This window comes from Lepidochelys kempii, chromosome 1, assembly GCF_965140265.1.
Source record: "Lepidochelys kempii isolate rLepKem1 chromosome 1, rLepKem1.hap2, whole genome shotgun sequence".
Classification (NCBI taxonomy): Eukaryota; Metazoa; Chordata; order Testudines; family Cheloniidae; genus Lepidochelys; species Lepidochelys kempii.
Genome location: NC_133256.1, coordinates 62,098,185 through 62,122,290, shown reverse-complemented (window position 1 = coordinate 62,122,290; position 24,106 = coordinate 62,098,185). Strand labels below are relative to the sequence as shown.

General features: G+C 41.1%; 1 protein-coding gene across 5 annotated transcripts in view; it reads right to left on the bottom strand.

Annotated features, from left to right (window-relative positions):
• VWA8 (von Willebrand factor A domain containing 8) overlaps positions 1-24,106 on the bottom strand; it is a 294,392-nt gene that overhangs the window by 26,048 nt on the left and 244,238 nt on the right. For 4 of the 5 annotated variants that reach the window (XM_073345760.1, XM_073345752.1, XM_073345743.1 and 1 more), the window contains 3 exons: positions 12,006-12,114; positions 11,069-11,225; positions 1,281-1,389 (listed from right to left, as the gene is read on the bottom strand). In XM_073345760.1, the coding sequence (XP_073201861.1) occupies positions 1,281-1,389; positions 11,069-11,225; positions 12,006-12,114 (375 nt within the window). Of the gene's footprint in view, positions 1-1,280; positions 1,390-11,068; positions 11,226-12,005; positions 12,115-24,106 lie in introns of those variants that run through there. The other variant, XR_012159153.1, reaches the window with a different exon arrangement.

Below are 24,106 nucleotides of genomic sequence, written 5' to 3'. Positions count from 1 at the left end.
TCTACAAAATAAAAGCAAAACAAAAACACACCAATATGTTTTCAATATATTTTGTAAATGCATGTGATGCTGCTAAAATAGAAAGAGCAAACTGTGCCTGAAAACTCTCAAGGAAAAAACTATTTTTCCATAATGATTTTCAGCTGTTTCTATGTCAATAAAATGATGGCCCATCTTTAAAGGATTCACGATAAAGCAAGAGACAAGTAAACAAATATTAGGGTCTGAATAATATAAACAATGTGCACACATTATGCAATCATAATAAGTTTAAATTTGTCTTTATTTCAAACTTAATTTGAAAAGTTATGAATTTGTATGTCTAGTTATTGCAGTTTATAATACCTCCCAAAGTTAGAAAGTGATTGAGGATTTTTAAGGAGCTTATTTTTCAAAACCATAATTACATAGTAAAATTTGACCTAAAAGTGACACCACTTTTAATTGCACCACTGACTTTATATTCCTGAAATAAGGAATGTCTGCCTGATAAGTTAACTAGTTCTATGTTTTCTCATCTCTAGTGCTATCGCCACCTGCTCCCATTAAAAATGTAAAAATTCTTTCCTTTTTCCAACTTTCTTCACTTTTATCTTGAAATGAATATTCTTGTTTTTGTTTACAGTGTTTGTGTACCAGCATTGCTGGAAGCTAGCACAGTTCTATGGTTAATTAACTGATAATACAGCAAACAAAGGCAATAAAGGACAAACTTTCTTGTTGGTTATGTCCTACATAAAGAGAGCAGCTATTTTTATTTTTAAATGTGCCAATGTTTCTTTTAAACTGAGTCAAATTTAAGCTTTATAAATTTAAGCTTTCTGCTACACATAGTTGGATGCCTGAAAAGCTATGACCAGGCAGGAGCCATGGGCCCCCTATGAAAATCTGCCTTATTCACACTTCTGAGCCACAGGGGGGCTCCAGGACAGAATCAGGGACACGGAATGGGATCCATGCATTGTCACACACATCCTTCTCATCTCCCAATATCTCCTCTCTCACTCGGTTTAATTGTGCTTCTAAAAAGTCATCCCTGTGGTGAGTTGTGTGGGAATCCTGATTCTTGGGTGGCCAGAACACAGGTCCACTTTAATGCTGTTTTTGAAATAGTCACATATTCCTGTGTTTGCCCTAATTGTATGTAGGACCTGAATTTGCTCTCGACTCCCAATGATAATATTAATCAAATAGTGATATAATGTTAAAGCACAGTTGGTAACATTTTGGTCCTAATCTAGTGAGTTGACAGTTCCCTTTACCAATGAATCAAGTGTTACCTGCAGATTGTCTAGGATGATTCGGAGAGACTGAACTTGTCTTCGGACAGCTCCAGAGAACCTTTCATAAGTAGACGCATCATATTCACTCATCTGGATCTCCTTTAATCTGAAGCAAGAAAGAGGCTAAAAGATTAAGAATGGAACCGTGAAAAAGCATCTAATCCATTTCTACAGAGAGGGGTAAATTTATTTGTTGATAATAGTGTGACAGACCCAGACCAGTGGGGTGCGGGAGTCTGGTCGAAGGCAAATATACTGGCCACTGGATGAACAGTTTTCTGTTCCCTGAGTGACCAGAGCAGGGGCTGCACTAGAGCAATCAGGAACCTGTTAGAACCAATTAAGACAGGCAAGCCAATTAAGACACCTGGAGCCAATTAAGAACATACTAGAATCAATTATGGCAGGAAGACTAATCAGGACACCTGGTTTAAAAAGGACCTCCCATTAGTTAGTGGAGGGTGTGCAAGGAGCGAGAAGGTGTGCTGCTGGAGGACTGAGGAATACAAGCATGATTAGGCTTCAGAAGGAAGATCCTGCCGTGAGAATAAAGAAGGTGCTGGGGGAGGCCATGGGGAAGTAGCCCAAGGAGTTGTAGCTGTAGCTGTCATGCAGCTGATATAGGAGATATAGACAGATGCTATCCACAGGGCCCTGGGCTGGAACCCGGTGTTCCCCCCCATCCCCACCCAACTCCTCATTAGACACAGGAGGAGTTGATCTGGTCTGTGAGCAACACCAGAAGGGAAGGTCTAATTTGGAAAGGATTGTCCCACTAGGTGGGACAACAGAGACTGAGGAGACTGTTCTCCATTTCCCCCATGCTGGCCAGTCATTAGGTTAGCTGAGTGAACAGCAGGTTTGAGCCTCTAGCAAAAGTGGCCAAACTGAAGGCTGCCGTGAACCTCTGAGGTGAGTAAATCCACCAAAAAGCACAGGACCCACCAAAGCAGAGGAGGAACTTTGTCACAATAGCTAAACTCAAACAATAATGGACAGACTTTGAGGAGTAGCAGCTGCTTTTGTTGAGTTCTGAAGAGACAGTTAATAACCGATGTTCACAAAGCCTACATCACATTTAATATGTATGGAGGGTACTAATCCTTTAGCAGTCTCAGATCCTTTTGTTTTAGTGATTAGGCTGCAAGTCATATACTTTAACAACTGTGATAAAATTACACAACAGTTGCTTGCTCAGGTGTTGCTATATGTACATAAAGGGAGTTGTCAAGGTGTGTATTTTTTACCTCATTTGTAATGCATTTTAAACATTCTGGGTAACCAACATTTAACACAAAGATAAGGTTAAGTAGTGCTCTGCAAGTCTGTCCTGGTAGACCTAAAACTAGTTAGTACCTTTTAAACACCCTTTACAAAATAAAGAAACCTCAGAACAAATGGAAAGTTTTGAACAAATGTTTAAAAGAATTGCTCCTAAACAAAGAAGGCAGAACACAGAGCTTAGTGTTGTTAGAAGGTCTAAAATAGAGAATTATTTCTGAGCTGCTGATACTGGTATATATATATTATACCATTTCCTGTAGGGCTGGTCTACACACACATGTTCTACTGCTTTATCTGTTTCTAAGCATACAGTGAAAGCAGTGCAACACCCTACTGTGGATGCAGTTACACTGGTACAAAGGTGTTTATATCTGTATGGCTTATTTCCAGTAGAAGCACCTTTATACCAGTACAATTGCATCCACGCCAGGGGGCTGCACTGCTTTAACAATATTGGTTTTTAATCAGATATAGTTAAAGTGGTACAAAAACTGCAGGTAGACTAGGTGAGGTACAACTTAATTTGCTATTACAAGATACTTGCCTCAAGCATATTATATTGTAACATGAATTCTACAGATGCATGAGGGCAGTGGTTCTCAAACTAGGGCTGCTGCTTCCCGCAGCCCCCATTGGCTTGGGGCGGCAAACTGTGGCCAGTGGGAGCCGCAATTGGCCAAACCTGCGGAAGCAGCAGGTAAACAAACCGGCTTTACCTGAACAAGCAGCGGCCCTAGTTTGAGAACTACTGCATTAGGGCCTAATCCAACTTGCAGTGAAAGCAATAGAAAGACTCCCATTGCCTTCAGTGGGAGTTGGATCAGTTCTTTAATGAATAATGTTGAAACAAAGATTACAACTTTGTTTTTTACTATGATCTAATGTTTTTCTACACTGAATTATACACTTTGTGAGACAGTCGTTACAGAAGATTATTACAGCACCATAGCTAGGAAGAGGAAAATTCTCAATATTGTGCACTGAGACAAAATAGGTGAGGTAAAATCTTTTATTGGACCAACTTCACAGAGCTCTTGTTTAGGTGTGGGGAAGGTAACCAGAGTGTCTAAGCAGGCCGTCCCTAGCTATTGTGGGGCCCTACATAGCCGGCCCACAAGCCCCAAGCCAGTGAGTGCAGGCCCAGCCCTGCTGCACTCCTCAGGGGCGGGGCGGAGCAGAGCTTTAGGGAAGGGGTGGAGTGGGGGTAGGAAGAGACAGGGCTGGGGTGGAGGCCATGGGGAAGAAGCGGGGCAGGGGCTGGAGCAGCAAGCAGCTGCGCAGGGCACCAGGAAATTTGGTGCCCCAAATTTCCTGGTGCCCTACGCATCTGCATACTTTGCGCATGGGTAAGGACGGCTCTGCATGTAAGCTAAATACAAGTTGGGACAGATTGTAAAGCATAAGGTGTTCACACATGCTGAAAGACACCACTTAAAATGAAGTTGGCAGTTATTGGTTAGCAAGTGGGTCAAGGGCATGTGTGGTGTTGTGATGATCCATAAAACCAGTCTCTGCTGAGTTCATGGTTTTTAGTGTGTAGCAGTTATCTTGTGTCTCGTATCCTGGGAACAACACGGCTACTGCAAACAACATTGTGCACTGGCATTTACCTTGGTGACTCCTGGAATCTGAGTTTAATACCTTCGCAACCCAGAGAAAATGTATCTCCTAAATATTAAACTAAAGATCATGTTTTACTATAGTAGTCTATGCGATGTTGTATTATTTAAATGCACCAAATGGACCAAAGGTATTAACATAATCATTCACTGCCCAACATTAAACAGTGTTAAAGGTCTGAAGTTTGATATACAGAGACCTCAGCCTGCTTTGTATAATGGCAAACTTACCATTAAAAATCCTTTTAACCTTTGAAATGTAAAGAATTAAGTAAGGCTTTCATTTTAACCACAATTCTTGTTCCCTTTCCCTTTAGCTGAAGAGAGTTTTTAGAAGGAAAATCCCCATTGTTTCAGAGTCTCTTGGAAGGTAAAAACTATTCTTCTGAGGGAAAGAGAAGAAGTTAGTTGAGATGAGCTAGAGCTGTTGTTACTGCTGTTTTAAAGTCCAATACCGTTTTATCTCAGGTGGTGTTTCGGACACAGCTGGGATTCAGCTGGATACAAATCTTACATTAAACATTAAAAATTTTAAAACAAAGTTTTGTTTGAAATGAACTTTGAAAATAATCGCTTGTTTGCTGAAGTGCCATCTTCTGAGAGAGTCACACATTGGGCTGCCAAAAATATTGCATTAATTTAGATGGAATAAATGGGCCAAGGTGTGAACATAACTGTCCAACATTAAATAGTGTTAAATTCTGTTCCGTCTCCCTTTAGCTGGAGAGAGTTTTAGAAGAAAAAAAACCCCATTTGACAGTCTCTAAGATGGTACCGAAGACGGTAAATCTGTCCTTTTGAGGAAAAGAGAAGAAATTAGTTGAGATGAGCTGGAGCTGTTTGTTGCTGCAGCTGCTGCTAAAGTCCGACAGATCCCGTTTCATCTCAGGTGGGTTTGGGATTCAGCTGGAGCTGGTAGGAGTGGTGATGTCATCTGGATCCCTCTCTCTGCCTCAATTTGGTCAAGACACCTCAGAATTAGGACAAAGCTGGTCTAGGGTCTCAGGACATGGTGCGGGAGGCAGCCATGATGGAGAAGCTCACTCTAGTAGCCTCCATCTGGATTCTTCTCTATTCCACCCCTCCAAAGTCTTTCTTTAAGAACCCACAAAGGGAATGGTGGGAATAGCCCATCCCCTCATTATTTTGTCCATCAATTAAGTCTAATATCAGACACACCAATTCTGGTTCATTAATTTCCAGTTCCACATATTCTGTTTTTACCAAAAATGAATTTAACAGTCCTTGAACAATATGAGTAGGCCTTTTCGTTTAAACTAATTTAGCTTTTCTATCTCCTTTTTGTATTTTTTCCCCATCAACACTAGTTATTACAGGTTATTGTGACAACTTGTGAACTTTCACATACTTTTTACAGTTGAGTTCATGAGAGTAAATTTATAGGCCCAATTATCACAACAGTGACCATCCACTATGAAAGTCCACCTGCCAGAAGTAGCTTGATTACACTACTCTATTAACATTCACATGTCTCTCCAAATATTTACAAAGGATTGTCTCAAATGTCAAGGTGGATGCTGCATGAAAAATGATACAATCAGCAGACTGCAGTCTATTAGTTTGATGTCTACAATTACAGTGGCTCTACCAGTTATCCTCTCCCTACAGAGGGGAATTATACTGCAAGATTAATAAGAAAACCAGTGCTTAGTCTAGAATTAAAAACAGTTCAGCAAAAGAGCTATGCAATATCTGAGGTTTTGCATAAGTTGTCTGATCTTTGAGAGCTCAAAAAACACATTGTGCTTACAGGTATGGATGAACAGTATGATCACATTACACATAAAAATGCACCATGTGTTATTTTAGTTACGATGAAAACTGGAAATAATATGACCGGTTGTAACAGCTTTCTGAAAAATCTCTTGTAAGGTGTGTGGAACTCTCAGGGGATTCTAGAAGTTGAAACTGGGGTGGAGAGTAGCAGAACAAACAGAGACCACTTTTATTCAACTGATAATGTCAGTGATTTGATGTGTTTTCCATAGCCAGTACATTTCAGCCAGGAAATTTCAGGAGTGATAATTTTAAATCCTAGCCTCCCACTCAGAACTGCTAAACAGGCTGCACTATATTTAAGTAGTCCTTTCAGATAATTACATATAAACAGTGAATCTTGCAATTCACTTCACTCTTTCCTTAGTCTAGACCCCAACCTTTCTTGGACTATGCAGCAGGTTCCTTACTAGTTCCTATTACCACTCAGTAAACTTGACAGTAATATTATTATTTATTATTTGCATTATTGTAGTGCCTAGGAGCTTTAGTCATGACCATTCTGATAAGGCTTTTTGAGGTTTGTGGTCTTACATTGGCCTGGAGAGGGTACCAGCCTTCTTTCAATGTCTTGTAGATTACTGAGGGAAATGGAGGAGTTTGCTTGGCATATGTTGACAACATTTGTATTTTTAGCCGAATCTGGGAAGAATGTATGTCCCAGGTTAGGAGGCTTCTCCACTGCCTTAGGGAGGCAGGACTGGCTGTAAAGGTAGAAAAGTATAAAGCGGAGTAGTAGAAGCGACTTATCTGGGACACAGTCTGGGGAGTGGTCTCATGAAGCCAGACCCTGCAAAGATGGAGGCCATTAAGGACTGACCCGCTCTCAAAATAAAAAAAACAAAAACAGGCCCACTCCTTTATTTGATGGTGGGGTTTTACAGGAGATTTGTACCCCTACTTTAACTCCCTAGCTGCTCCTATCATTGAATTATAAAAGGGTAAGTCAGACAAAGTAGTTTGGATGGAACAGTGTCAAACAGCTTTCTGTGAACTGAAGGAAACCCTAAGCAAAGATCCAGTTCTGGTAAACCCAGATTTTCACAAACCCTTTATGGTCTTCACGGATACCTCAGACACTGTGTTGATGCAGACTAATGCTTAGGAAGAGACATCCATTTGCACAGCTAAGCACAAAAGTGCTCCCCAGGGAAAAGAATTATGCAGCTATTGAAAAGTAATGTCTTGCAACTGTGTGGGCTCGTAAGAGGATGCATGGAAGAAGATCTGTAAGGGTGGCACTTTATTGTATATGGATCGCTTGCCTGGCTCAATCATATGAAAGCTTCTAATGCCAGGTTGTTATGGACTATAACCCTCCATAATTATGATTATGGAAGTAATTCATATTAAGGGGAATGCAAGTATTATTGCTTGTGTGTTGTCCCACGGTGCTTGACTGTCTCTAAATCACTGGGAGTAATCCCGCTCAGTTTGTTCTTAAAGGGGGAAGAGATGTGGATCTTGGAGGAATTTTTGTAATATTTTTATGAAGCATTATTCAGTTTACCCACTGACTTTGTATGTCTAGCCACTGAGTGTGAAGGGATTAATTTCTTCTCTGGGACAAGAGGAACAAGAGAGATGTTGGAATCATATAGGTGTCAGCCTGTCTGGGTGGGACCAAAATGCACCATCAAGAACTGAATGGAATCAGTACAGATAAATGGAGAGACAATGGAAGACCCAAGGACTGGACATTAACTTGTGAACACAGCATAGCTGCATCTGGAGACAAAGCATATGTCTACACTGCAACGTAAGCCCAGGGTGTGTGGGGCTCAAGCATGCAGACTTGGTGTTTGTAAATCAAGGCCTGAGAGTCTATGCTGATTTAGAATTTCTGGATTCTGGTCTCTCACCTGCACTCATGCATTTACACTGTACTTCGCAGGCCCGAGTCAAACCAGTCTATCCCAGGCTTCCTAGCACCCTCCCAAGCTGTAGCCACTCTAGCCCTTGTTTGTGGTGCAGTGTAAGAAAACTTGACTGCCCATCCCATGGTAGTTTACAGGAAGTTGTTGCAGCCTCTAATACATCATGCAGGGCCATGTTTTGGGTCTGCATGCCTCTGGCAACTGGAGCCAGCAACAAGGAGTCACCACCATCTATCCTGCTTGGGCTGGAGTCTGAGCCCAGGCTTACATTCCAGTGTAGACTACCCAAAGGGATCAGGTATAAACAAACCGGGGCTTAAGCTGCACACAGATAGAGACAATGGACTCCAGCAAACCATGGAAAGTTGGAGCAATTGCTTCAGTCAATGCAGACTCTGACTTAAACTTGGCATTTCCATGCAAACCTAAGGACTTTCAAAGGGTTGATTTCAGTTGACTAATAAATGCTGGCTTATTCTGAAAAGGCTACCCTGCATTGCTCCCTGCAGGGGTAAAATCTCTAACAGGAGTCTGAATTCATTTGGACTTAGTGGAGAGTGCACTATGATAAACAAGGGTGTTGTGACCCAAAGGGCCCAGTCTTGGAGTCATGAGACTGCATCATCCTTGTAAAAGCCAAACTGAAAGCCTGGCAATAACAGGAGTACACCCAAAGGGACTGTCTGAAGGCTGGGACGTCAAACCCCATGTAGATCCATGATAGCTGGTGACAGACTGTCAGGTACTGGATACAACAGTAGTATTTTGCAACAAGTTACTGTAACAGCTAAAACGCGGTAAGTCAAAGGAAACAGTAAGGAAAATGGTGTTTAATCAGCTCCATAAGGAAGATTATACAGCCGTTTAGTAAGAAAAGGTTGTGTTGGAAAAGCTAACCAAGTCACAGCTGATTGAACTGCTTGAGAAGGATAATTAGGCCAAGAACCATGGTCCAGTTCCAGACAAAATTTCAAGTAAGCAGCCCAACTCGTCAGCGTCAGTCAGAAGGGACAGAGGCCCAGCTATCTCGGAGGGCAGAGGAGAGTCCAAGGAGGACTGCTGCAGTGTTATACAGAATCAATGTGGTTTCAAGCTCCCAGAGTGGGCCAAATACAGTACTGTGTGTATAAGTCAGTGGTGGGCAACCTGCGGCCCGTCAGGATAATCCACTGGAGGGACACAAAACAGTTTGTTTACATTGACCGTCCTCAGGCACGGCCACCTGCAGCTCCCAGTGGCTGCAGTTTGCTGTTCCCAGCCAATGGGAGCTGTGTGAAGTGGTGAGGGCCACAGAAATGTGCTGGCTGCTGCTTCCCACAGCTTCCATTGGCCGGGAACTGCAAACTGCAGCCACTTGAAGCTGCGGGCAGCCGTGCCTGCGGACGGTCAATGTAAACACTGTTTCGCGGCCAACCAGTGGATTACCCTGACGAGCCATGTGCGGCCCATGGGCCGTAGGTTGCCCACCACTGGTATAAGTCCTGGGACTTTAATAATCCATGAGTTGTTGATGGTGCAGATATTCAGGTTCTATAGCACGCAGCTGCAACATTCCCATGTCAACTATTTGTAGGCGCTAGCCTTCCCCGGTAAGAAGGATAATATTCTGAAAAGGAGTAACTGGGGGAAGGGAAAAAACATAAAAGCATGTTGGAGGGAGGTAGAGAGGGGTGTGTGTATGCATCTGTATGTATAATACAAAAAGCTACAAAAATGTCAAAATATTTCATAGCTAACCGCAATAGTTGAGTCATTTTGAAGAACAGAGATATATAAACAGTGAGGTAATTTACCAACATCAGGTTCTCTAAATAAATGAATAAAATATTGTACAAAAAGGAAATAAAACTGGGGTGGGTGTACATATTGCCAGTTGAAGTAAGTTTTTCTAAAAAGCCATTTTGTTTCATAGAATCATCGAAGATTAGGGTTGGAAAAGACCTCAGGAGGTCATCTAGTCCAACCTAATAATACTAATGCCTAATAATACTAATAATAATACTAATAATAATACAACCTAATAATAATAATGGTAATAAAATACTGCTGAAAATAAAGGTTTGAGCTGAGTGCTAAAGAGCTAAATTGTTAATTAAACAAAAATCTAATGATTCAACAGTGCAGTGCACATTCTATATTTAATACCCCCAAGAAAACAATAATAAAAATTGTTTATATATCTGTGTAAGCAAGTGGCATTCCCACACTGCTTAAATAACAGCAGATGTCAGTTCCTGATGGAGCTTCTCCAGAACTTAGTGGTTTCTAGGATGGATTTTACTCTCCATCTAGTAGTTCCTTCTGTCCTAGTGACACTCTCAAACTGTCTTATAGCCTGGGTGGGAAATAATAGAACCCACTTGGTCTGGCTGCCAATATGAGTCAGCAGAAGAACTCTGCATCTTTATGCAACATACCACAGTTTGACACTAGGGGTGAGTCAGCAGAAATGTGCTAAATTTCTATGCATGGTCTTAGAACCTGACACACTATGCATCTAAAAGCCATTACACATCATGCTAATGCTGGTAAGAACTCTGGTCCTCTTAAGAAAGTCATCTGAGTTATGACAATTTATATGAGCCAAAGACTTGGCCCTAGATCCTTTAAAAATAAGCTATTTTGCTTTTCAAAGATAATTTTCAAAGCAGTTTAAAGGGACTGTTTGTTGGATACTGAAGCTTTACAATGATGGATTTTTACCATCTGTATATAATCTGAATTCTTCATAATTTAAATGGGAATTTGTATATGGTTATGACATTTTTCATAAGAGTAGGAGCATTTACATCAAGGACCTGGCCAAATTCTCACTCAGGTAATTACAAACTGCCCACACAAATCACCCTAGCATTTTAATAGTGTGGTTTCAATAAGATATAGTTTTCTTCACTTCCTGTCTTAAACTGTGAAACAGTATGAAGGTGTACTGGTAAACAGCTGTGATTACTGTATGCAGTGTTGTTGTAGCCATGTTGATCCCAGGATGTTAGAGAGTCAAGGTGGGTGAGGTAATATCTGTCATTGGATCAACTTCTATTGGTGAGAGAGACAAGCTTTCAAGCTTACAAAGAGCTCTTCTGTGATTGCTGTAATTTCATCTGAACAATTTCAGCCATCTTTGTTATAATGCTTCCATACAGCTATTCTTCTTGGTGTGGATGGGTGGTGGGCAGAATGGAGGCCGAAATCAAATTTGAATACTAACCTCTGTTTAAAGGCCTTTTCACCCATCTCCCTTGCAGCTCTCTTCACCTCCTCAGGAACAGCATCTTTCTCAGCTTGAGATATCTGGTAAACTTTGTGGCCAGCATCCAGTCTATAGGGCCCACCTTTGCCGCCCAGCCCTGCTGTGTCTCTCCCACCTAGAACAGATGATATGAAAATCAAGTATGTGTCATAACTATCACATAAATCTTCCTCTTTTAAAACCTCCACTATCACCCCACCCCAAGTCCCACAGAAAATACGTTATTTGCATTTGCAAATAACTGTGTACTTTCAAAAGTGAAGTAATACCATGGTAAAGCGGAGTTCTGACTCCAATTTTGCAATCAAAATAAGGCCTTTATTCTTCAAAGATGAAATTCACCCCTGTGCAGAGAGCTTACACTCCACTTAACTCCTACTTTAAATCCTCAAAGCTATTAGCCCTTAAAACTATTAACTTTGCTTCCTGTAAATTAACAATGTAACTCCAGGTTTCAGAGTAGCAGCCGTGTTAGTCTGTATTCGCAAAAAGAAAAGGAGTAATAATGGCACCTTGGTTAGTCTCTAAGATGCCAATGTAACTCCAGAATTTGTTGTTTGTGTGCCTATGGTTTTCACTACTGTGTATAGTGTGACTGCTGTCATATCATTCAGAATTAGGAGACACTGAACTCTTTGGATGGATGGAATCAGATATTAACAACCTTAACCAAAGTGTAAGAAATAAAGATTTCTAATATCTACTTGCCTGGTCCTGGGTATCTATGTTTATATGATTCTGAAGAACTTTTTACCTTCCACAGTATGGATTAAAAACTGACAGCAGGAAAAGAATTTAATGATAAAATACTTTTGAAATTTAGAACGGTCACCAAAGTTATCTGAGACATCCTTCAAAGACTCACGCAAATCACGAGAACACAACGAATGCTAACCTGTTCCACCAGCCCAGGTGTTTCCGCCAACATGGGGCATGTTGTCTAGATCTATCTTTCCATGCTTAGGGGAGCTCACATCCAAACCACTGTCTCTCTCAATGGTTATCTGTGAAATTAAAAAGAAAGTAAGTTGAAAATATCTCTTCTTATTATACCCAGCATGAATTCTATGACCATCGTGATGGCATGATGATAATACATTGTGTCCTACTTAGGAGCCATAGGCCCAGAGTGAACTCAAGAGATGTATTATTTCATAGGCCAGTAAATACAAAACATGTAAAAAAAAATAGCCAGGAGGAGAAAGGTCAGAGCTGCACAGGCTCTTAGAATACTGCAAACCAACCAAACCAAAGAGCAGTCTTGGGACTTGTCCACACTAGGAAAAAAGGTGTTTATTTAAAATGTGATAACTAACACTTTTAAAATCCGAACATAGACAGGATAAGAAATAGTTTTAACATGTGTTGGTTGGCTGATGTGAAGCTGAGGGGTCACCTCAACCAGCTAATATGTTAAAACTACAACTCAGTGACCGGTTTCAAGATGCCAGCTTCAAAGACCTGAAGGCTGACCTCTCTTCACTCACAAATAGGCAAATTTTCTGCATCTGTCTACTAACATGCCTGAACCCTATTCTTAAATAAAAGGTTAGTTCAAGTTACACGCTCATTTAATCCTTGGCCTGTCTGCCAACAAAGGTGATGTTTGTAATGGTGGTTTTCTGATATGCACACCTGTCCACTGTGGGGCTGGACTTTGCCCACCAGCTCAATGGACACAAAAAACACCAAACAGCTGTCGGATGGTAATGACAGCATCAAATTGGAGACATTTAGGTAAAAGAATGACTCTCCATTACCACTCCTCTGAGTCATCTAGTGACTCAATTCCTAATGTATACATTTTCTTTATAGTAATAATTTTGTATAAATTAAAGCTATTTACTGTTACTTGAAATATAATGACACAGAACTGTAGGTAATAAAATTGATCTAGCTTCTATGAATGAACTCTTCCCACCCATATACTTACTTTACATTTATTTTAATGTAAAATTGATGCATTCTGAGAGTACACAATTTTACAGCCCATTAAGGAACAAGTTCTCTGGCATTAGCAGGGTTTCCATCAGAGCTGCAGAATAATTTAATCCCTGAATTCACTGTGTGCTGCAGACTCAACACAACACTGACAGGAATTCCAAATGTTCCTATGATCTGAAAACACATTCTAAAAACAGTGTATTGGCAACAGTTCAAAGAATAACTTTTTTCATCCTCATATTATTTGTATTAATTCATAAATGTATAATACACCCTCTGTGAAACATGTCATCAATGTAAAATAAAGGTAAATACAGATCTAATCTGATAAATATCATTAATTTAAAATTTGCATACTAAAAACAGACTTTCAAAAGCACACCACAGTGTTTTGTCCTTATTTCAGTGGGCTGTATAATTTTTTTTTAAGTGGGTGCCTTTAAGGATAAAGTAAACAGTACCTTTTAGTGTAACTGCTTGACTAGCATTTTAAACATACCAAAGTCAATGGGTACACCAAAATAGCTGAGTTTATTTTAAAAAAAAAAGAATGAAGGCCTTACAAGATGTAATGAAAATATTTATTCTTCAAAAAGAAACTAAAAACATGGGAAACTCGCTGCACTTTGGCCCTCATGGACCCTTTCTCTATTGAAAAATAAACAAAAATCCTACAAAGGGAAGCTTTATGCAGCTTATTTTGGTGTACTTAGTGACATTCAGCTGGTACTTTATTTTTCCATTGAGCAAAGTTCACAAAGTGCTGATTATTTTGAAAGACAGCCATTTTTGACATATTACTATTGGAAAGTTATAGTTTGAGACAGAATTGTATACTAGCTAGTGTTTGCAATTTTAAAATTAACATAAAATTATAAAGCCCTTTTTTGCCAGCATAAGCTGCATCTACCCACTTTTCAAGTGCAGACGTACCCTTATACTCGGTAGCAATTTAATTGATACATTAGCTTTTTCTAAGAATTTGGCACCATTATTGCTCTTACTTTGATTAACAATCTGTCTTACTGCTCTTAGCCACAGCAAAATATTCAATATTATCTTACTTTTTATTAAAAAATTAAAACAGACAAAACAAAAAAAATAAGTGCGAGAAAGAGCAAGCGAGCAGTCTAGAATTAGTCTTAGTTTAGCAACTTGCCCTTACTAAGTTCTCTGTATTTAATTAGCAGATGTTTTTGTTTGAATATTTGGAATACTCAAAGTGCTAGTATGGCATATAACAACAGTGATGTGTATTAACTGTTACAGTGTACATGTGTACTGGACATGTGGATCAAAAGGGAGGGCTGAATCAAAGATGAAAACGTGACTATGGACTTGAACGACTTGGAATATTAAGACACAGGGAGGAAGGAGAAGGTTATGGGGGAAGATGAAGAGCTCAGTTTTGATCATGATAAGGGTCAACTAACAGCTAGACATTCATAAGGGTAAGTCAGAAAGATAGGCTGAGAATTTTGTTTGGCTGGAAGAAGATAGGTCCAGAGTATATTTGTGAGTCATCAGCATAAAGATAATAGTCAAAGCCATGATAGTGAATGACACCATCCAGAGAGGAAGAAAGGGGAAGTGAGCAGTGACAAAGCTTTGAGACTTCCACAGAAAGTGGGAGAGTGGAAGAGTATCCCCTCGCCAATGAAACTCTGAAGAAACAATCTTAGAGGTAGGAGGAGAACCAGGAGAGAACAGAGTCAGGGAAGTCACAATTTTGAGAAGAATTAGTCAATGACACCAACGGCAGCTGATATTTCAAGCAGGAGGAGGAAGAGGTCCTGAAATATGGCAGGTAGAGGTCCTCAAAGACTGGTGAGAGCCATTTCAATTGACTGTAGGAGTGGAAGCTAGATTGGATGGGATCTTGAATGAAATTAAAGGTGTATGTAAGACAAAGGTGGTAGACTGCATGATCAGTGAGTTTGAAGATGAAGCAGAGAAGGGAGATGGGATCAAAGCTGGATTTTTTATAATGGGAGAGATCAAATTTGTGCATCCTTTGATTAACTGGATCCTCCACTGTGTGAGAGTTCTAAGGAGAGCTAGGTGAAATGCAGCAGAGTGTGTGCTGGAGCTAAGATCACCCCTCAACAAAAATATAACCAAAGGTTGGGAGTCATCTTGAGGTAATTGACGGTTAAAAGTTAAGCAGTCAATTGAGGGCTCAGGAGATGTATTTGGAGTCAGGAAAATTGAAAGATGCAAGTAGGGGAAGGATCTAGTCAGGCATGTTACACATACATAGATAATTTGCCAGTAGAAGTGCTAACTATCCCTTCTGATGAGATTTCTTTTGAATTCATTGCATGCCTTTATCAAACTAGTTAAATAATTTGATTGTTTTAGTCAGGTTTTAACTATAGTAAAATTTCAATTTTTCTTGAAGTGGAACTTGTGCCATTTCATTATGTGCTTATAACTGTAGGCAAATGACAAACTTTATTCATTACTGTTAAGATTTTGCATAGTATGCTGTGCATATCACAGCTAAGTAAAACAACAGATGAATTCAGTCAAAAGTCTTTTGAGCTGTAGCTATGAGGTAAGGGTGACAGCAGAATAGCTGGAAAATATTTTGAAATTTTTCTTTTAAGATTTCCTTCTCTGAGGACTGGTTTCCACCACAACCACAAGCTCTGCAGTGACCATGGCATGTCTTTCTTTTGTGTGTGTCTAGGTTTGTTTACATGTTAGTGATTCATGCTCTAGAAATGTATTTATTTTTCCATTTTATCTGCCGTTCTTTGGCCAGGTACTTCTTCAGGGTTTCCTACCTACAAACAGCAGAATTGTCATCCTCTACTATGCTGCATATGAGCCTGATCCTGAGTCCCTATGAAGACACAATTTCCAATGAAGTTAATAGGTTGATCTGGACAAGCTGTCTAGGGCCCTCAAATTCTAAGGGAGTTAAAGGCCTGCCACAAATCACAGGATAAGACCCCAACTGACTCATCACACAGTTCTGGCTTTTTAAACATCTCACTGTATTACAGGACTGATATATATTTGTGTTTCCTCTTACTGATTACAGTAGATACTCCCAATACTAGGAGTGATATAAACTAACAAAGAAGAAAAAACTTATCACTCTTCATATATACAAATGTGAAGTAGACATACAGCCTCAGAGAGCTCAGATATATGACTTACTGAATTGAATGCCACAATGAAATTAGGTCTTCCGTATTACATTTGTGCCAATCAGCTATTTAATTTATGCCATACTGTAATATGTACAATATGGAGACCTATGCTGGCCAGGCAATATATGAAAGGGGTACTCTGTCATGTGTTAATTGAGTCTCAGCTAGTTAAATATGTTTGGAATTAGGTCCAGAATTACATTCACAACACTACTTGTGTAAATGTGTCACTGCTTACATATTATTAAATGTGATTGTTTTACTTACTGCCGTGAATTATAAAAATTATAAAATTATAAAATCTAATGAAAGAAATTAATGAACAGTAACTACAGCAATAAATTGGAAATCAGTGGCATCAATCAAATATAAGGTCCAATTTTGGGATTTTTATAGCCTCATGGTGATAGAAAGGAGCTGAAAAAAGGTTTATTATGACCTACAGAGCTGACCGCATTAAACAGTGCATTATCTCTATGAGCAATTATAGCAATTGAAGATGAAGGATGTGTCTGCAGTAACCCACTGTGAAATAAGAAAAGGAGTACTTGTGGCACCTTAGAGACTGTGAAATGTGTTTTTTTTAAAAAACACGTATAAATTATGGAGGCACCAGTTGTAGCTCTGAAGCTAAGGTAATCTGAGTTTTGCACTTTATTCAGGGATTCTACTACTTTACCACGTATGAAAAATAACAGTGTGTCCCCCAAAATTACAGCACTTAGCCTTTGAGTAAGAATGAATTTTACAAGTAAATTTGTTAATTAGTTTATGTTAAATTAATTTTAAAAATAGGTCATTTCAGATCTTTCTTTTTGTTCCTAATAATCTTAATGACCGCTAGACAACCAAACAATCTTAACTCTGCTCTATAGTGACACCATGATGGGAAGAAGGAAAAAAGTCTTTAAAAATAAGTTTTGTTTAATTTGGAACCATAAACACTAAATGTCTTATTATAATCATATGGTTATTAAAACGTGTCACTAGCAGGCAGAGTTAAGGTTGTTTGGGTACTTTAACTGTGTATTTCCATGCCTTAAAAGGAATCCGAACAGGTTAGGTTTAATCTTAACTCTGAATTTATAGTGCTTGTTTTGGATAACAACATCCCTAAATATAAGGTAGTTTGTCCTAAATTACTGATATGTACTCTCAACCCTAAGTTAATTTTATCAGATTTTTGTTTAGGAATACATACACACACACAACTGATGGGCAAGAATTGTTTCTTCACTTCCCAATTTTCAGGCAAACAATAAGGATATTTAAAAACTCATGCGTACAGTGATTGATTCATTGGGATGATACCTAATATGTATTCTGTTAAATAAATAAATGGCTGTTTACCTGATAGACTCAGAAGCACTCTATGTAAGCACCATGTTCACTGCCATTTCTAAGAAAACAGAACATAAGAATGGCCATACCGGGTCAGACCAAAGGTCCATCCAGCCCACTGTTAGGGAGTGAACCTAATAGGTAATGATCAAGTGATCTGTCTCCTGCCATCCATCTCCACCCTCTGACAAACACAGGCTAGGGACACCATTCCCTACCCATCCTGGCTAATAGCCATTAATAGAGTTAACCTCCATGACTTCATCCAGTTCCTTACCCATCCTGGCTAACAGCCATTAATGGACTTAACCTCCTTGAATTTATCCAGTTCTCTTTTAACTGTTATAGTCCTAGCCTTCACAACCTCCTCAGGCAAGGAGTTCCACAGGTTGACTGTGCGTTGTGTGAAGAAGAACTTCCTTTTATTTGTTTTAAACCTGCTGCCCATTAATTTAATTTGGTGGCCCCTAGTTCTTATATTATGGGAACAGGTAAATAACTTTTCCTTATTCACTTTCTCCACACCAGGAAAAGTTATTTTCTGTTGCAGAGGGAATTTGTGATGGAGGGTAGGGACTCTTTACTCAATAACCGACTAGATTTTGTGCTCCATGATGTTAAATGGGTCATAAAGCAAAAGGTCCAACAGGTCGCCTAAACTTTGAATAGGTCATAATTATCCACATGAGAGCAATAAAGGCATCCTATTGGCTACCTTTTTATACAGATGGATAAAATGAACTCTTTAGGATACTTTTAGACTGAATAAATATATTGTTTGAACCCCTCTAATTGTTAGAATATTTATTAATGTGCACAGTTTAAGCACAAAGAGACAACATTGGTAATTATGACCAAGTGAGCATTTATGAATTCAGGTAAATCATTTGCCATTTTAACACAATCAAAATTCCTATGTACACCTTTTTCTCTATTCCCCACACACATTTCAACTAGTCCACACATCATTTCTCTGTTTCACAGGCCTATTGTTTTATTAAATCAAGGACCAAAAAATGAAGAGAGCGTCTTTGTTCCCAGAGAAAAATCTCTTATCCATTGCTCTACCTTTCCACCCAAAACCAGGTTCACCATTATCCATGGGAGTTTTGCATATGAGATCTAAACTTCATCTATACCTGTGATATAGCCAACACTTCTCTCAGCCTGAGATATTCCTATCACATATCCTTTTCTCAGTCTTTTCTACCTAAAATAAACTGACTTTCCAACAACAGCAGAACATCTAGTTAGATTTTATAATAGGCGACAAGAACTCTTTGTAATTAGTTGGGAGATCTTCGTTCAGAAAGGGGGTAAAAGGTCACTCCAGGATGAAGATACATCTAACTTGGATGGAAAGTAATAGATGAGCGACTCCCTTTCTGTGATCAACAAGTTTTGCCACTAATTATGTGTGGAGATTTTTTTCGGTTGTCCCTTGACATAGATCTGGGTGCACTCTTGATGTCAATGGATTTATCTATCATATATAGTATTGTTGTAGCCATGTCAGTCCCAGGATATTAGAGACAAGGTTGGTAATATAGCATTTTTTACTGGACCAACTTCTGCATAAGCTCGAAAATTCGTCTCTCTCACCAACAGAAGTTGATCCAATAAGAGATATTACCTCACCCACCTTGTCTATCATAGGCATTTCTAGTACTCCTGTCACCATACTATCTAGAGATGACACATTTTTGTTCAGCATAGTAAGATATCTAGAGAGTTTACAGACTTTTACACAGTGGCTTGTGTTTGTAGTCTTGTTCAGTTAGCTTTATTACAACTCCAGAGGGAATGAGAGGATTCACAGCCTTTCCTCAGCAACTGGTGCCAGAGTTCCTCCTTTGGAACCCTCATATGACTGAAAAGCCAGTTCCCTACGGAGAATGGTGGAGGAAATGCTGGTTCCAATAGAAGTGAATCCTCACAGGCACAGAGAGATATAACTTCACTGCGTTAGCTTTAGTGAATGTACCCCTACAAATGTACACACTCATATCTAGTCTCTGTCCTTCTAAAGTATATTCTACATAATTTTAAGAAACTAAATTATTCTAAATGAATTATTCTTAAGGGAAAAAAACAAGAGAACACTGAAGGGAAATATTAGTCTGTTCAGCTTTTTACTCCCAAGCCTAACCTCCAGCAGTATGAAGAAGTCTTAGCTAGATACCTTTTTTTTTTAAAAATAAATTTCCCAGAATTTCATTTCAAAATTTCCCAGAATTACATTTCCCCTCTTCATTCTGGGGAATTAAAGCAGAGGCATATTCCAAACAGGATTTCATTGGAATACATCTCCAAAATGTAAGCGCATGAACCTCTCTTTATTGTATGCAGCGACAAATGATTAACTAAATTTTTCCTTAAGCCTTTATTCAGCACCCTATGGAACTTCCAAGACATGCCAGGTGCAGCACATTTGCTAAACCATTGGAAATAATATGATTATATGCTTCTCTTAACTTGAAATACACACATTACTGTGTTAAACAGTATCTTGAAAGAACAGTGCCAAGGCTGCTGTATATACAGTTGTTGGAATGATTTACACCTAGTATATTAGACATGAAAAGCTGAGGTACCAGAGTTTTGTTTCATTCAAACAGTTAATGGGTAAATACCTACCCTTAATGCTGCCACTGACAGGAGTGGGAAAGATGGGGAAGCGTAGAGCTCTGGCAATTGCATGTTTAATTAGAGTCATTCAACCAACACAGGGCTGAAGTTCTGACTAAAAGTGGTGGATCAATTGCAAGGCAGTTCTTACTGCCGCTTGAAAAGAAATAAAGTGCATTCTCCTTCCTAACACTAAGCCCTGGTCTACACTAGGAGTTTACGTCGAATTTAGCAGTGTTAAATTGATGTAAACCTGCACCCGTCCACACGATGAAGCCCTCTTTTTCGACTTAAAGGGCTCTTAAAATCGATTTCCTTAATCCACCTCTGACAAGTGGATTAGCGCTTACATCGGCCTTGCCGGGTCGAATTTGAGGTACTGTGAACGCAATTAGATGGTATTGGCTTCCGGGAGCTATCCCAGAGTGCTCTATTGTGACCGCTCTGGACAGCACTCTCAACTTAGATGCACTGGCAAGGTAGACAGGAAAAGGCCCGCGAACTTTTGAATTTCAATTTCCTATTTGCATCGTCACCTGCAGCTTGTCATGCTGGCCAGAGCTCATCAGCAGAGGTGACCATGCAGAGCTCATCAGCAGAGGTGACCATGATGGAGTCCCAGAATTGCAAAAGAGCTCCAGCATGCACCGAACGGGAGGTACGGGATCTGATCGCTGTATGGGGAGAGGAATCCGTGCTATCAGAACTCCATTCCAGTTTTCGAAATGCCAAAACATTTGTCAAAATCTCCCAGGGCATGAAGGACAGAGGCCATAACAGGGACCTGAAGCAATGCCGCGTGAAACTTAAGGAGCTGAGGCAAGCCTACCAGAAAACCAGAGAAGCAAACGGCTGCTCCGGGTCAGAGCCCCAAACATGCCGCTTCTGTGATGAGCTGCATGCCATTTTAGGGGGTTCAGCCATCACTACCCCAGCCGTGTTGTTTGACTCCTTCAATGGAGATGGAGGCAACACAGAAGCAGGTTTTGGGGACGAGAAAGATGATGATGATGATGAAGTTGTAGATAGCTCACAGCAAGCAAGCGGAGAAACTGGTTTTCCCGACAGCCAGGAACTGTTTCTCACCCTGGACCTGGAGCCAGTACCCCCTGGACCCACCCAAGGCTGCCTCCCAGACCCGCCAGGCGGAGAAGGGACCTCTGGTGAATGTACCTTTTAAAATACTATACATGGTTTAAAAGCAAGCATGTTTAATTATTAATTTGCCCTGGCATTTGCAGCTCTCCTGGATGTACTCCCAAAGCGATGCAAAAGGTTTCTGGGGAGGGCAGCCTTATTCCACCCACCATGGTAGGACACTTTACCAACCAGGCCAGTAGCACGTACTCGGGAATCATTGTAGAACAAAGCATTGCAGTGTATGTTTGCTGGCATTCAAACAACATCCTTTCTTTATCTCTCTGTGTTATCCTCAGGAGAGTGGTATCATTCATGGTCACCTGGTTGAAATAGGGTGCTTTTCTTAAGGGGACATACAGAGGTGCTGGGCTGTTTGCCTGTGGCTGAACAGAAATGTTCCCCGGTGTTAGCCGGGGGGCGGGAGGGTGAGGGGCTAGCCACATGGTGGGGGGAGGCAAAATGCGACCTTGGAACGAAAACACATGTGCTGTGTATGTAATGTTAATAGCAAGGTTTACCGTGAAAGAGTGTAGCCATTGTTCTAGAAAATGTGTCTTTTTAAATACCACTGCCTCTTTTTTTTTCCTCCACCAGCTGCATGTGTTTCAATGATCACAGGATCTTCTCCTTCCCAGAGGCTAGTGAAGATTAGAAGGCGAACAAAACGCACTCGTGATAAAATGTTCTCTGAGCTCATGGTGTCCTCCCACATTGACATAGCACAGACGACTGCGTGGAGGCAGACAATGTCAGAGTGCCGGAAAGCACAATATGACCGGGAGGAGAGGTGGCGGGCTGAAGAGAGTAAGTGGCGGGCTGAAGAGAGTAAGTGGCGGGCTGAAGAGAGGGCTGAAGCTCAAATGTGGCGGCAGCGTGATGAGAGGAGGCAGGATTCAATGCTGAGGCTGCTGGATGATCAAACCAATATGCTCCAGCATATGGTTGAGCTGCAGGAAAGGCAGCAGGAGCACAGACCGCTGCTACAGCCCCTGTGTAACCAACCATACTACTCCCCAAGTTCCATAGCCGCCTCACCCAGATGCCCAAGAACACGGTGAGGGGGGGGGCGCTCTGGCCACCCGGCCACTCCACCCCAGAGGCTTGCCCAAGCAATAGAAGGCTGGCATTCAATAAGTTTTAAAGTTTTAAACTTTTAAAGTGCTGTGTGGCCTTGTCCTTCCCTCCTCCACCACCCCTCCTGGTGCTTCTCTCCTCCACCACCCCTCCTGGGCTACCTTGGTAGTTATCCCCCTATTTGTGTGATGAATGAATAAAGAATGCATGAATGTGAAGCAATAATGACTTTATTGCCTCTGACAGTGGTGATCGAAGGGAAGAGGGGAGGGTGGTTAGCTTACAGGGAAGTAGAGTGAACCAAGGGGCGGTGGGTTTCATCATGGAGAAACAAACAGAACTTTCACACCATAGCCTGTCCAGTCATGAAACTGGTTTTCAAAGCTTCTCTGATGCGCACCGCACCCTCCTGTGCTCTTCTAACCGCCCTGGTGTCTGGCTGCGCGTAACCAGCAGCTAGGCGATTTGCCTCAGCCTCCCACCCCGCCATAAACGTCTCCCCCTTACTCTCACAGATATTATGGAGCACACAGCAAGCAGTAATATTGGTTTCGCTGAGGTCTAACCGAGTCAGTAAACTGTACCAGCGTGCTTTTAAACGTCCGAATGCACATTCTACCACCATTCTGCACTTGCTCAGCCTGTAGTTGAACAGCTCCTGACTACTGTCCAGGCTGCCTGTGTACGGCTTCATGAGCCATGGCATTCAGGGGTAGGCTGGGTCCCCAAGGATACATATAGGCATTTCAACGTCCCCAACGGTTATTTTCTGGTCTGGGAATAAAGTCCCTTCTTGCAGCTTTTGAAACAGATCAGAGTTCCTGAAGATGCGAGCGTCATATATCTTTCCCGGCCATCTCACGTTGATGTTGGTGAAACGTCCCTTGTGATCCACGAGTGCTTGCAGCACTATTGAAAAGTACCCCTTGCTGTTTACGTACTCGCCGGCTTGGTGCTCCGGTGCCAAGATAGGGATATGGGTTCCGTCTATGGCCCCAACACAGTTAGGGAATCCCATTGCAGCAAAGCCATCCACTATGACCGGCACATTTCCCAGGGTCAATACCCTTGATATCAGCAGATCTTTGATTGCGTTGGCTACTTGCATCACAGCAGCCCCCACAGTAGATTTGCCCACTCCAAATTGATTGCTGACTGACCGGTAGCTGTCTGGCGTTGCAAGCTTCCACAGGGCTATTGCCACTCACTTCTCAACTGTGAGGGCTGCTCTCATCTTGGTATTCTTGCGCCTCAGGGCAGGGGAAAGCAAGTCACAAAGTTCCATGAAAGTGCCCTTACGTATGCGAAAGTTTCGCAACCACTGGGAATCATCCCAGACCTGCAACACTATGCGGTCCCACCAGTCTGTGCTTGTTTTCCGAGCCCAGAATCGGTGTTCCACTTTATGAACCTGGCCCATTAGCACCATGATGCCCACATCGCCAGGGCCCCTGCAGAAGTCTGTGTCCATGTCCTCATCACTCATGTTACCGCGCTGACGTTGCCTACTCGCCCGGTATCGCTTTGCCAGGTTCCGGTGCTGCATATACTGCTGGATAATGCGCGTGGTGTTTAATGTGCTCCTAACTGCCAAAGTGATCTGAGCGGGCTCCATGCTTGCCGTTATGGCGTCTGCACAGGAAAAAGGCACGGAACGATTGTCTGCCGTTGTCCTGACGGAGGGAGGGGCAACTGACGACATGGCTTA